The sequence below is a fragment of the Crocodylus porosus genome, unplaced genomic scaffold (assembly GCF_001723895.1).
Source record: "Crocodylus porosus isolate Cpor-Errol unplaced genomic scaffold, CroPor_comp1, whole genome shotgun sequence".
NCBI lineage: Eukaryota > Metazoa > Chordata > Crocodylia > Crocodylidae > Crocodylus > Crocodylus porosus.
The window spans coordinates 170,529,306-170,543,922 of record NW_017728906.1 but is presented as its reverse complement, the minus strand read 5'-3'; the positions used below and the strand labels follow the sequence as shown (position 1 = coordinate 170,543,922).

Genomic DNA, 14,617 nt, shown 5'->3' with positions numbered 1-14,617 from the left:
ATAAAGTCTGAGAGGGGAAATGAGTGTCTTCCATATACACATTAAGAAAGTAAAACACCAGATAGGGAAAAGAACTATTTAAGCTAAAGGACAATGTTCACACCAGAAAAAATGACATATACTGGCCATAAATAAATTATCTGGAAACTAGAGGGTTCAAATCCTCAGAGGAGGGAAGTTCTGGAACAGTCATTGAATAGAATAATGGAGAAAAAACCCAAACTGGAGCTTGATACATTTATGATGAGGTTTTCTGCAATATAAGGGGACTGTACTTAGTAACCTAGAAAGTCCCTAGCAGTCCCATTGCCCTACTTAATTTTTTATTTGTGTTTTCAGTGAAGGCTAGGTCTGAACCTTTGCTGGTGGATTTCACTAGGACAATTGTGCTTGGAGTCTCAGGTTCATGTGAAAGCAGTGGCCCACTGACTTTCAGCACCTCCTTCTCCCTAGCTCTGATGTTGCCAAAGGTGCCTGTTATTTTAACCCTTTCTTTTGGGGTTTGGGGATCTCAATGAATTCTAAAAAGGTGATGCCCAGTTCTAAAAGGGTCTTTGGTTGTGTATGAATGGGGAAAATGTAAACCTTCTTTCTTCACTCTGCTGTGGGGCAGGAAACAGCTTGCCCTGCTGTTGGCACTATCTTTGTTGAGACTACAGATGTGAGAGATGCCACAGGATCCTCAAGAGTAGTTGCTGGGGAAAATCTGTGTATGTTTTCTAGTATCCCTCAGCTTCCAAGTTTATCCTTTTAGAACTTGTCCAGTGCAATCTGACTAAAAATTGGATAGTGTAGTTGTGAGCGATACAGAAATAAGCTAAGGAACCTGTATATCTATATGAGAACTTGGGAGAATATCCTTTGAAAAAAAATATTAGATTGGCATTCTTAATAAAACCTGAAATCAGCACTGTGTTCTGGTATCATAATTTAATGATGTCATCCTACATGGTATTGGATCAATACTGATTTGGGGAAACAACTAGTGAATCATCAGCACTGCTTCCATTGACATGTAGGCTTTTGTTGGAGAGCTAAGTTGCAGGTACTGACTAGGTCTTGCAAAACTAGATGGGGCAATAGTAGATGACCTAAGTCAGTGGCTCTCAAACAGGGTGCTGTGGCATCCTGGGGTGCCTCAAGATCCATTCAAGAGTGCTGTGGGATGCCACACAATGTTAATACTGTTATGTGTGCAAACATGATTCACAAGATTAACCTAGAAATGTCAAATAAGAATCCATGGTGTTAAAAAACATTCTGCCTTGTAGCAGTCTTTCGGAGTCGTTTATAACAGAAGAATTGCTCTAGGAATTTTCTGCAATAAAAAAGGAGTCAAAACTAAGAGCTGGAATTTTCTGAGGGCTACCTTAAGTCTATGAAGGGGTGCCTGAAGTTCAAGAAGGTCGAAAACCACTGACCCAAGTGATTTCTCTGGTTCCGCTGTTGTATGGTTCAGTGGTGAGCTTCTAATATACCAGACATGCAGAAGTTATTTATTTTAGTTAAACAGTTGACACACAGTAAGTTAAAATTTTCCAAAACAGTTACATTGATTAGTTCTTAACTAAATGACTTCTTCTTTTCTCTTTCTCTGTATTTAAAAAAATGTGTGAATTCTGGGTACTCATGAAAATTGGGGACCAACAGACATAAGCAAATGTGCAAATTTCTTTGTGCAGCTGTTCAAGTATACCTCATTCTAGATTTGCAGCTTCCCACCTGTTCATATCCTACATTTTTCAGGAGCTAGCACAGTTAGTGATCTTAAACTGTATTAAATTGTGGTTTTGTGGATTATGTTTCCTAGGGAATAGGCTAAAGATATGGAAATGACATGTTAAAATGCATAGGCAAAATGGCACGTTAGATATATGCTTGGAAGCTGTTCACAACATCAGATAGAGATAATTTTCTTTAGATTTGGCTCAGTAGGTGAAATATAATACTTTTACTTGCTTTTCAGGAACAGGTTAAAAGCTCAGGTCTCCATTGACTTAATTAGGAGATTTGTATCTCTAGGTCCTTACCCTGCAGTTTACATACATTTATGCTGGTCTGGTGGTGTGCAACAGTGCAATTGATTGATAAATTCAGAAATCCTAGGGAACAGTGCTCACTTCAGTATAAATCCACATCCTTTAAAAAGCTGTTTGGAAAAGATCATGATTCTTTTTGTAATGGAAGATTTTGGGATATTGTACTAGAAAGTGAGCACTGTGCAATGACCACAGAAGGAAAAAAAAAAGACTTTAGTGGTTTGGTGCTGAGCACTTGTGAAATCTTGCCCAGAGTGCTTATTATTAAAGGAAAAAATAAAATTTAGCAGACTAAAGTGATTATGGTACACTGTAACTATGCTGGAGAAGCAGCACTTTAGGCCTGCTTCAGCTGCTGTAGAAGTCAGTGAGAAAATTCTCACTGAGTGGTGGAGGTAAGTTTGAGACCATTCATGCAAAACCTATTATTGTTATTCTGACAGTATCCCCAGATCCTGATCAAAATAAGAGCCCCATTGTGTTAACACATGATAAACATACATTTAGGCATGGTCCTTGCCCTGAAGTGTTTGCAGTCTAAAGAAAAAAATTAGTCTTTGGGCACTTAGCTGTTTTGAAAAAGTATTATGTTTAAATAACTAAGGTGACGACATTTTGGCCACATAGAAGGCAACGAAAGTATTGCATGGACTGCAGTTGGGACAGGATTTCACTCTTAGTGCACTCAAAGTTGAATTCTTGTTCGGAAAGTTTGAAAGGAATCCTTGAAGTCATGTTAATATGCAAGTGTTATTGTGTGGAAAAAAATCCCTTTTAGATGCTTTATAAAAAAGAATGAAATAATGTTGAATAATTTTGCCCGTAACAGTTTGAAGTTTGATTTTTTTGGGGGGGAGGGAGGGGGGCAGGGGTGGAAAGGGATGCATGTCCATTGTCTGATTCCTGCAGAATAACTGCCTGGTCTTTCACCTTTTCATTCACCAATTCAGTTGAAATCATAGGACATTTATAGATCTCCAGGAGGTTGGGGGTGGGGAGGGCAGAGGGGATGTTTTAATTGGTGCAGCTCTGACAGCTAAGCTAAGTAAAGCTCCAGGAGTCTCACGTGTATCAGTATCCCTGTGCTGAAAAATAGCGGTGGGGTGCTTTGAACTAGAGCTCATAAAACACAGGGGTGCTGATACACGTGATGCTGCAGCAGCAGCAGACTCGATTAAGTGCGTCAGAGCAGCATCCCTGCACATGTATAGGAACCATTACATTTTTTAAGACAAATTGACACATTGTCTTTAATCAAAGCTGAAATTAACTGTCTGGGTAAAGTTTGACCCATTACAGAGGGATTTCACTGGTGTGGGGGTGGGGAGTATGGAGATAACAAAAGACCCAAGCCAGCTGACTTGTCTAAGACATCATTGATGGCAGAAGCAGCTGCACATCTGAAAGCCTAATGCAAGGCATAACAGCACAGAACATATTCCTGGCCTTTTTAGAGTTCTCTGATATTACATCTCCTGTGTCATATTTAGAAAAGGAATTACAAAAAAATTATCATTGAAACCCCTGAGGTGCCTTTCCATGGAGAGAAAAAAGGACAAATGAATCAGGATAATTTGGAAAACAAATCAAGAAATAACATTTGTATAATAAGAATCAATGACTGTCTTAACGGGAAAAAAATATGATTTATTTATACCGGGTCTTCAAAGTGTAAGGCCAAAAGAGCAGGAAGCTAACAAAAGCATAATTTTTAAACAGCTAAAATTAGTAAGATTATGAATTCTAATTAAAAAAACAGCAAATGTTCAAATCGCCTTAAAATAGCTGACTTGTCCACCCAACTGACCAGTGTAGGGATTGAAATCAATGGGAAAAAGTAGATTCCATGGGGGACAAACATTGGCTATGGCCTCAGGTTTCCAGCTATCTTTACTAAGGCCATAAGCAAATTCTACAGGGTTCTGTCAAGCTCCAGTGTAGGCTTGGCATATTTGATGTCTTTTGACATAATAGAATGTGGAAGTTGGAGGTGAGTTTGGTGAAGGTACAGTCTTCAGTCAATCTAAACGTGTTTGAAGCTGTTCTTTTAAAATCTGTATTTTTCCCTTTTTAAAAATTATTACCAGACTTCATAATTCAGCTCCTATTTAAATGGCATTTTTTCTGTTGATTTCACTAGAAATGTGGCTGGGTCTTACATTGGCTCCAAGACCAAAGGGTATGTAAAACCTTGCTACTGATACTTGGAAGGGTTTACTGTTATACATTTAGCCAAACATGAATTAGATACTCAGGTAACATTTACATAACATCAAGGACTGTAATCCTTGATTGTGCCAGGAAAACCAAAAATAAAATAGACGTTAGAAGGATAAAGTATGGCACTGTATAGTTCCAAACATACTGTCATTACGGACAATTGAAAACACCCCAGAATTAGTCAATTTGTAAAGAAAACAACAGAAAGACTTCCTTGGCCAGGGTTGGTAAATAAAACTCAACTTCCAATCTGGTACCATATTTTGAAATCAGTGGAGCAATGATCATTTGTACTAACAGAGTCTCTACCTTTGTAATTTTGTCAGTTTTCAATGGCAGTAAGGGCAAGCTTTCCTATGGGTGAACTCCATGCATTTCAGTATCTGAACAGTGAAAGAAAGGCACTTTTATCAGTTTCATTTGTCTGGGTATATGTAAAGTGTTCCCATGTTCAGGTAGATCCCCTTCTTGGAATAGAGGCATTCTTGGCAAGAGTGACTCCAAGTGCAGTAAAGCTTTCATCATTTAAAAATATTTGCATTTCTAGTGAGAGCACACTTAAAGACTTGACTGAATTAAAATGTTGAAAATCAAATGGAGTGGATATCAGTAAAATGAAGGTATGTATAATGAACTTGGTGCTTGTAAAAGGTGTTGTAGAAGAAAGAGAAATTCTAGTTTTATTGAAATCAGTGATAAAAGTCTTGGGATTTCATAGTTTCATAGTTTCATAGTTTCAATGTGAGTGCCGAAATTATTTATCTAAAAAAAGTAATTGTCTCCTACCCCTGATATAGAGGGACCACAGCTTCTTTGAGTAGTTTTTCATTGCTGACTCTACTAACAAGGGGAACAAGTGCTACCAGCTCTGCTGACAATTTTTAAATGATTTTCTAGGCCCTTCTCAGTTTTAGGTGGTTCAAAGCTACATTTCTGGAGGGTGTAACCAAGCTATTAGCAAGGCTGGGCAGAGGCACCTTTCATTTCTCTTACTGAAGTGGGGTTGCTGCCTGGAAATCAATTCAAAATTTCTGGAGCCAGGAAAAGAGAGTATAAGAGGAACTCTGGTTTTGTGGCATAGTGGTGGGGCAATCAACTGGGACAGGGTATCCCAGCTTTATGTCAGTATTTGTTCAATGGCTACTAAATATAAAAGATATGACTGGTGACAGAAGCAGGGATTCAAAACTGTAACTTCCCTTTCTCAGGTGTGTATCCAAACTAGCAGGCCAGGGCAGCTTTTAGTATGCCCACAGTACAAAACTAGAGGCATGCAGGGAACATTCAGACCCAACAGGAAGATGCCTAGTGGATCACAAGTTTAGACATAGGCAACTTGAATCTTTCTAAATCTTGTTTTAGAAGCCTATTTTTTTAAAAAAAAAGGAATTAGGTGACTAACACAGCACTTTGATGGACTTCAGATAGTTAAATCTGAAATTGGAATCCTAAAGAAACACTTCTCAGGAATCATTCCTCTTTTTTAACCCAACTGCCAAATGTAAAACACATAATTAATCCTGGGTACAAGAGGGCACAGCCCAACACCTGCCCCATTACCTCTACCCCTTGCAGAATGCCCTAGTCGATAGGCTACAGTAATGATACCTCTTCCTCTTTCTGGCTGTATGATTTTTGCATTCTAGCTGTACAGTGGCTGAGCTTTAACAATAGGGATGAAAAATGCTGCCACCCTTGGAAGAGGGAAATAAGGATTTGAATAGTTTCAGGCCAACAAAGGGCCTGTGACCCATGTTTTCTACTTCCTGGGTGTGTCTACATGAGTTGCTAACTGTGCAGTAGCCTGATAATACAGTGCAGTAGTGGGTCATAGCACAAACAGTGGTAATATGCTACTGTGCAGTATTATTAGGGTGCTGCACAGTAGTGTTACTAAAAAGACACTACTGCACAGTAACTCCAGTTACTGTGCATTTATTTAGTAGTTGATTATACAAGAACTAAATTAAATGCACAGTAACCACTGCACATAAACGAATGTGTAGATGTGCCTCCTAGGTACCTGTTCTAACCGGTAGGTCATTAAATAAGGGGAGGGCAGTAGCATTGTTACCATTTACTCTGGCTACACCTCAAAAAGGCCTGTAGGTTCCTGATCTCAAGAGTAGGTTCTGGACTGTGGATCCTGAGAGGATGGAGCGAATCTACTTTGGAACCCTAATTTGGGCCTTTATGCTCTGGAGAGGAATGGGAGTTCAGAAACACCTTTGTACTTGGTGTTTCCTATTAGCTAACTCTAGGCAGTTCTCTGCTTAGCATGTAGGCTTTTGTATTGCCATTCTTAGGCACCCAGCTCTGCTCAGGCATGGTGAAAGGAGCTTGGGCACCTGATTATTGATGCTGGGTTCTATGTTGGGGTCCAGAAGCCTAAAATTTAACTTTGCAGGGCCTAACTTTGTTGGGCCTAACTTGTTCATAGGGTGTGCCCCCAAAATTCTTTGAAATGTTTCACCATGTACAGTGTTTGCTAGTGGGGGTGCATGCACAATAAAACTGTCTTATGAAATTACATTAACAATTTAGCTAAGATTAATATGGTATCTTGTTGAAAGAACAAGATGACCTAAGGCAGACCAAATATAATTGCACAACTGTGGGCTGGCCAAGACACCTGCCCTAACATCTTAGCTCTTGTTAAAAAATATTTAATAATCATATCTGGCCTGAACTTCAATTTAACATAGTAGTAGGTAGACCTTTCCTCTAAAAGTACAATGCCTCTTACTTTTATTATGGGACATTCTTTCAGCAGTATAAAACTCTTTTAAAGTGAAATACATTTTTTGATAGGTTTTTATAAATTATCAAATTATTTAACAGCTGAGAGCTGACTGAATAGCATTAAAATATTGGTTGAATCATCTTTATCTTGTTTTTCTTCAACATGCACAAAGTCAGATATTTAACAGGAAGTATTCAATGAGCTTTTTTCACTATGGAAACTTTATTCAATGAGCCTTATTCAATATTATTAGATGAAAAAGTGGCACTGCCTAGTTACCAGTACTGTTTCCAACAGTGGCTGTGGTTTCCCTAGAGGTTCTCTATCCAATCAGACAACAAGCCTGCTTAGTATGTGTGATCAGACGAAAGGATAGCCAAAGGGTTTATGACTGCAGTCATATTTATGACATCTCTTCAATTAATTACAGTCTCTGAACATGATGTCACACTATTGTAATCTAAGTTCAATAGCCTGTTCAGACCATTGCATATGAAGGGAAATGCTTAAAATAATAGTTCCCTTTTTTAAATTTTTCATGGCACACACAATACACTAGACCTGTAAGATGAAAGTAGCATATATATATTTAGGGAAGAATATACATCTAACCATGAGCTTACTTTATAAAAGATGAACAGTCTTTAATATAATGCATAGGAGACATACTAAGAGTATTGACTTGCCTTTTAAACTGACTTACTGATTTCTTTTTATACTGTTTGGGGATTTTTGGATTATGTAAGTATTTTTGAAATGTCTGTTTTGATTCAGATTAGTATAGTAGTTTCATGGGGCAGGACAAAACTGTAGGTTTCATTAAAATAAAATTGTTTGACCCAAACGCACAACAGGGCTTGTTTGTTGTTATGTTAGTAAAGTTGGGCAAAATAATTTTCTTTTGGTCACATTTCAGAGTAAGTCACATAGTTTACATGTAACCATAATTAACAGGCCTTCAAAGGAAAAAGAGAATATTTTGGGACAGGGCATTTTATTACACTTTCATTTACTGATCAACACAAATGTCTACTATTAAATATTTTTCCAATAAAAGTTACTAGCCCTGAGAATTAAGCTATTCTTATAATACTGCCCATATGGATTAAGTGTTTTCTTATTTCCATACATTTTAAATCAGTTGCTCCACAGGAATATATATTAAAAATAATCTATTCAAGCCTTCATTGTGGTATTGTATAGTCCTCTACTTTATTAATTCATAGTCTTGAGTTTAATGTGGCTGGCTGGAAGTTTTGATGTTGTAATTACTATTTTCTCTACTGCTAAGTAGTGGATAATATAAAAAGAAAAAGGGGTTTCCATAGTAGTTAACATTTGCCAGATTTTGTTTCAACGTACCAAGTTAGCAGATTTCTGAATTAAACTCATATTTACTACTTGGGCTTTGTGATACAAGATATGTGTATACAACTACTTTAAAATAACTTAACAAAAAGTAGACCATGGAAATTCAGTAAAATGAGAACTGATTGCTTCATAGCGAGTACTGCATAGCCTTTTTACCGTGACATCCAAGATATGGGGGGAGTATAAAGTCAAGTGTAATTGTGACCAAGCCTGTCTTGCAGTACTTTGTTTGTATTCCTTATACAGTAGCTAATATGGGGCCTAATTCAAAGCCAATTGAAGTAAATGTTTATTTCTGTGGTCTTTAGGTCAAGCCAGAATTTCTCTGTGCTCTAAACAGTTGTTTCAGAATATTATAAAACAGTTTATATTTCCAGCCTACCCTGAAGTTGTGATTATATGTAAAGATCTAATACCAGTTTTCCTTCTAAGTGGGTAACATGCATTTTGAGATAATATAGGAGGGGTCTAATGATGTTCTAAAAGGAAAATTAAAACATTTAGTAGACAATGCAGAATACAGTGTAATATATAAACTTTTAACCAAGGTCTGTTGAGTAGTATACTGCAGTGTTGTCATAACTCATTAAGCCTGCTAGAGAAAGGATAGGCTATTTTAGACTGTGCACCTTCTGGGGATGGGAAAAAAAACCTTGTTCTTTTAAAAATATACATTTATGATGATACTAAAAAAAAACCTCATCATTTATGAAATGTAGATGAAGTGAATAATTAATGTCTTCAAGAAAGGACAGAATGACATTTTAGGAAGATCTCTATTTTTAATAAGGATTGAATCTGCAGTGTATGTCATGTGATCTGATTCCCTGCAGAGAGTAGAAAAACTTAATTTGAATTAGTTTCATGTCCCCTGTGGAGCTACACACTCAGCATACAACAGTACTCAGCATCTGCTTTTGCAATTAAAGAAAACAAAGTAATTTTAAAAATCATTCCAAGTAAACAAAATGTTAGGACAACACAAGCTGTACTTAAATTTTATTCTGTTTGTACAGTATCAAGAAGATGTACATTACAAAGATGCCTGTTTTGTCTTATGTGTATTCTCTGGATAGCTATTAGAGAACATTTAACTCCCTCAACTTCTGCTGATGTTAGTAAAACTTGTTATAGTTGCAACTCCTTGCTCAAAGTCAGTGTGGTGATTTCTGGCAGTGTATCTTACAGAAGTAAGAAGCTAAAGAATTGAATTCTTTACCAGTTGAGGATTTACTTAAAACAAATGTGTCTTCTTATTTTTTCACAAGCATTAATAGTACTGCTAGAAACAAAATATTTCACAAAATTATGATAAAAACTGTCCCAAGAAAGATGCATTTTATAAACTTATTTAAAAATAAGGGGCCATTTGAGTCGCTCATATGTATATACACACAAACAAAGAGGGGCGGGGAGGGTAAAAGTGGGGTGGAGGAAGGGCATAGAAAAGCGTATTGCAGTTAATGGGACTAGCAGTATGGACAGATGAAGCACAGCACTGCAAAAGGTAGGGAAGGAATTAGAATCCGATGCAGGATCATCCCTGTCTAAACCATTCCATGCAGGTGGTTATCTAACTTGTTCTTAAAAACTTCCAGGGAGGGAAATCTCACAACATTTCTAGGTGATCAGTTCCAGAGCTTAACTGTCCTCATGGTTAGAAAGTTCTTCCTAATATCCAACCTAAGACTGTTTAACTATATACAGCTATAGACTGTTCTGTAGCTTGGTGCTTATCCCTTTTCTGGGAGGAGGAAGATGAGGTTTTGAATTCATTCAGGCTGAGGTGAGCCTAGAAACCAGGTCTCCCACTTCCTACATAAGCATTTTACCCAAAGTTATAAAGAGCTAGGGAGCATCAGTACCTCCTCTGGTGGGCATGTTTTATTCTGGACAGTGACTACTGTGCTTTAAACTTGACTCAGTGCTGCTGGTACATGTTAGGCGGACTTCACACACCCCTATTGGATTGATTTCTTTGGGGAAGCAGGCAAAATTTAGGTGCATTTCTTCCATATTTTATATCTAGGTGGGAGCTGGGTGCCTGCCTGCTCAGATATGTAGGGAGCTTTCAGGACTACAGGTTAAGCAACTCTTGGGTTTTACTGTTTTTGCAGTAGAATCCTTCCTTCCTTCTCGATGTAAGCACTTCACCCAAATTCTAATTAAGTCCAGTTTTAGTACCTAGGGTGTCTTTGTGCATTTTGCCCTAAGTTATCATAGTATCATAGTACTTAGGGTCAGAAGGGACCTAAACAGATCATCATCATTATTTTTGAAGCCTATAGAACAAGTTTAGTTTTCTTTTGCTGTATTTCACAATTTGAATCCTTTGTAATAAAGGTTAGAGCGAGTACGAATAAAAGTTCAGTAACATCATTTTGCTGCTAGCTGTTTGCCAATATAGAGCATTAAAGTGTTTGCTATTTTTTGTTGTTTCTCAAACGAAGTTATTGGAAGACCATTTTCCTATTCACACATGTATTGTATATATGTATGTTTTGTGCAATGCACAAATAAGAAAGTTCTGTTGAATCTTGAGTTTAATATTAGTAATGTTTTAACATGCACGTTTTGCTATTTGCTATATACTATACACAAAATGGGTGTGTCTACACGAGACACTACTGCGCAGTGGTTACTATGCTTTTATTTAGTACTTGTATAATTAAGTACTAAATAAATGCACAGTAACTGGAGTTACTGAGCAGTAGTGCCAGCGAATTCTTTTAAGTTAGCCAAATAATACTGTACACTAGCACTGTTAGTACTGTGACGTGCTACTTTGCAGTATTATTCAGCTACTGCGCAGTCAGCATCTCATGTAGACACACCCAGTGAGTCACTAATATTGATAATTGAAGGTAACCAGATACAATTTTTAAAATACAGTGGGCATGTCTACACGAGATGCTACGTCATTGTAGCAGCACACTGTGGTGACATAGTGTCAGCAGGCATGAACCATGATGCTGCACCTACGTTGCCCTAGCGACGCGCTCTCTCACTTAGCGTGTCACCGTGGTGACGTAGCAGCTAAAAATAACCATGCACTGCTAGCACGGCGCACTAATGATTGTTACTGTGCCATCATGTAGTACTTCCTTTAGGAATCAGTAAATGGTGGCGCAGTAACAACGATACTGTAGCAGCATGTATAGACATACCCAGTATGAGGCACATTAAATGGGTAGAAAGTTATTTTTGCTGTTATGTCCTCACTGCTTTTTTCTTTCTTTTCCACAGGAAAAATTAACCCAGGAGTGTGTATTCAGAGAGCATTTTGAAGAGAACTGGTATAACACATATTCATCAAATCTATATAAACATGTGGACACTGGAAGACGATATTATGTTGCATTAAATAAAGATGGCACTCCAAGAGAGGGGACTAGGACTAAACGGCATCAAAAATTTACACATTTTTTACCTAGACCAGTGGACCCTGAGAAAGTACCTGAACTATATAAGGATATTTTAAGCCAAAGTTGACAAAGACAATTCCTTCACTTGAGCCCTTAAAAAGTAACCACTATAAAGGTTTCATGCGGTGGGTTCTTATTGATTAGCTGTGTCATCACATCAGCTCCACTGTTGCCAAACTTTGTCGCATGCATAATGTATGATGGAGGCTTGGATGGAACATGCTGATTTTGTTCTGCACTTAAAGGTTTGTTCTCCTGGAGGAGAGCCTATGCCCACTCGCTTGATTTATTACGAGAGAGAGAGTGTGTGAGAGTGAGAGATTGAGTGAAAGAGAAAGAGAAAGAGAAGCAAAAGCAAGAAGGAAAAAGGCCTGATGCATGCTGGGAAATAGACATGCTTTTAAATTTTTGATCAGTTGTACTTCGTCATATATCAGCATAGCTGCCATACTTTGATTCATCAGGATTTTTGGCTGGTGGCCTGCTCAAGTGTACGCTGCATTTACAAAGGCATGGAGGGTGCAGTCTTACTTAAACAAGAGACTTTTCAGTTAATTGCTCCCTGGGCAGCATCCCAGTGAGTTTAAAGCAAAGACCTCTTAGTAAAAAAATAAAAGGTTAAATTTATTTATAGAAATTCCAAAGGCAACATTTTATTTATTTTATATATTTATTTATTATATAGAGTTTATTTTTAATGAAATATGTACAGGCCAGATAGGCATTTTGGAAGCTTTAGGCTCTGTAAGCATTAAAATGGCAAAGGCCGCTATGAACCTGTGGTAAATTCATGCAAGTAAATATAAAGGTGCATGGATACAAAAAATTCTAGTGACCCTAATGTACTAAAGGCGACAATCTATTTTGTGCCCATATTATTGTAAAAATATGCACACCACTCATGACACTGAGTATTCACTCTTCTGACTGCTTGTTCCATAGCTTATCCCCAGAGGATTAAAGATAAAACTGGGTCTTCAAATTTATTCTGTGTCTGTAATATTTCCTCTCTGATAAAAAGTGACTTATTCCATCATTGTAAACTTCACAGTTCTGGAAAATATAGGGGGTGGAATATATTTTACTTGTTAAAACCTACTGCAGATTATACCAAAGCTAAATGATAAACATGCTTCTTTAAGCAGAATGCCAGAGACAAGCTAAGTAATGTCAGCAATTGTACTAAATAAAATGCTCACAAATAGCACATAATGGTTTAAAAGGACAAGAACAAGATAAAGAGGATCACTTTTGAGAACATGTTTATTTGTGCACTTGACTATCTACTATGAATTATACAAGTTCCATAGGGGTCATTGTAACATCTTTTATGAAATTTGCTTTCAGTGTGAACTGTCATAATACTTGATATTAGCACCCTTCTTAAAGTAAAACTTGCAAAATGAAACTAATAAATCTCTATTAATAATGAGGGGAAAATCATTATACTTGCTTTTTTCTTCCTGAAGCTACCGTCCAATATCCATGAGTTACAAGTGAGTTTATAATATGTAATATATGCAGCTTTTGTAACATTTTATGTTTAGCTCATAACAACATTTTTAGCAATAATGATGCTTGATTTTGCCCTTAGGAAAGAGACTATCTTGTTACAATATTCTGAAGAAAATAGAGGATAGATTGTTAACAGCATAATTTAAAACAATGGAAGTTTAGGTTCTGAGCCTACCTCCACTGAAGTGTATGCAACTTTTTGCATTGACTTCATTGGGAGCAAGGGTAGGTTCTTCTAGACACCTGCACAAGGAAATTGAGTATGATCATTGATATATTTTGGGGTAGCTACACATATGTTTGCCACCAGTTTTAATTTAATAATCCAAAAATATATTTTGTTCTGATAATAAATTGTCCACGATAGAAAAGCACATTATTTGACTTCTGTTAAGGAACAGCATATGGCCGAAGGTTATGACCACATGTGACCTCTCTGTGCTCAAAGGTGTGATGTAATAGGTTGCAGAGGCTATATCTTGGCTCTCAATACTAGTAGACTAAATTACATGAAATATGGCATTTTCTAATAATTGTTACTGAATGATACAGCTATATAAATTAACTTAGTTGATTTAAGATAATTAGGGATTGCCTATTTATTTGCCTATGGATGATATTATTGTCTAAGGAGTCACAGCATCCTAATATAATACATCAAAACATTGAATTGTTTATTTTAATCCCTCCAATGTAGCTGAAATGTTCAAATAGTTTGGCTACAGGTTAACCAAATGGTAAACTACTTAGATAGAAGATATTATGCCTTTCTGGTCAAAATGGAGAAATGGAGTTTCCAGGATGTATCAGGTTCTTTATGTAGCATTAAAGAGGTTCATTTAAGTGAACTGCAAAAAATAAAAAAAATAAAAAGATTATAATGATCTGAGTTTGTAGTAAATTCACAAACACCAGGACAGTAGTTACAAATGTTAAAATATAGCCATGAATTGAGGCTAGGATGGTAGGCCACAGTTTGAGTCTTAACATTGAATTACCTTGGATTTTTAGTCTTGGGCAGATCATTAATATTAGTTGTCATGCTTTTATTTAATTTATTTTGTATTTTTCTAAAGAAAGGAGTAAAAACAAGAAAAAATGTTATAAGCTTACAGCAGTCGATATAAACTGTAACCAATTTACCAATAACCCATAATGGCATATAAATACTGAATTTATGTAAATATAAAAATATGTAATTTAACGTAGGATTTATTGCAAGACTGGATGGTCCAGGAGTTGGCAGTAGGCCACAGAACCTTTCAGCCCAGGTTTACTGGTTTGAATTTAGCTCATGACAAAAA

The 14,617-nt window shown here is 36.9% G+C and overlaps 1 protein-coding gene across 1 annotated transcript in view; it reads left to right on the top strand.

The window, feature by feature from the left end:
* Positions 1-13,230, top strand: part of FGF9 (fibroblast growth factor 9) — a 28,794-nt gene extending 15,564 nt beyond the window's left edge. The window contains exon 3 of the mRNA XM_019530197.1: positions 11,620-13,230. Coding sequence (XP_019385742.1) covers positions 11,620-11,865 — 246 coding nt within the window. The 3' untranslated portion in view covers positions 11,866-13,230. The remainder of the gene's footprint in view (positions 1-11,619) is intronic.
* Positions 13,231-14,617: the final 1,387 nt, after the last annotated feature.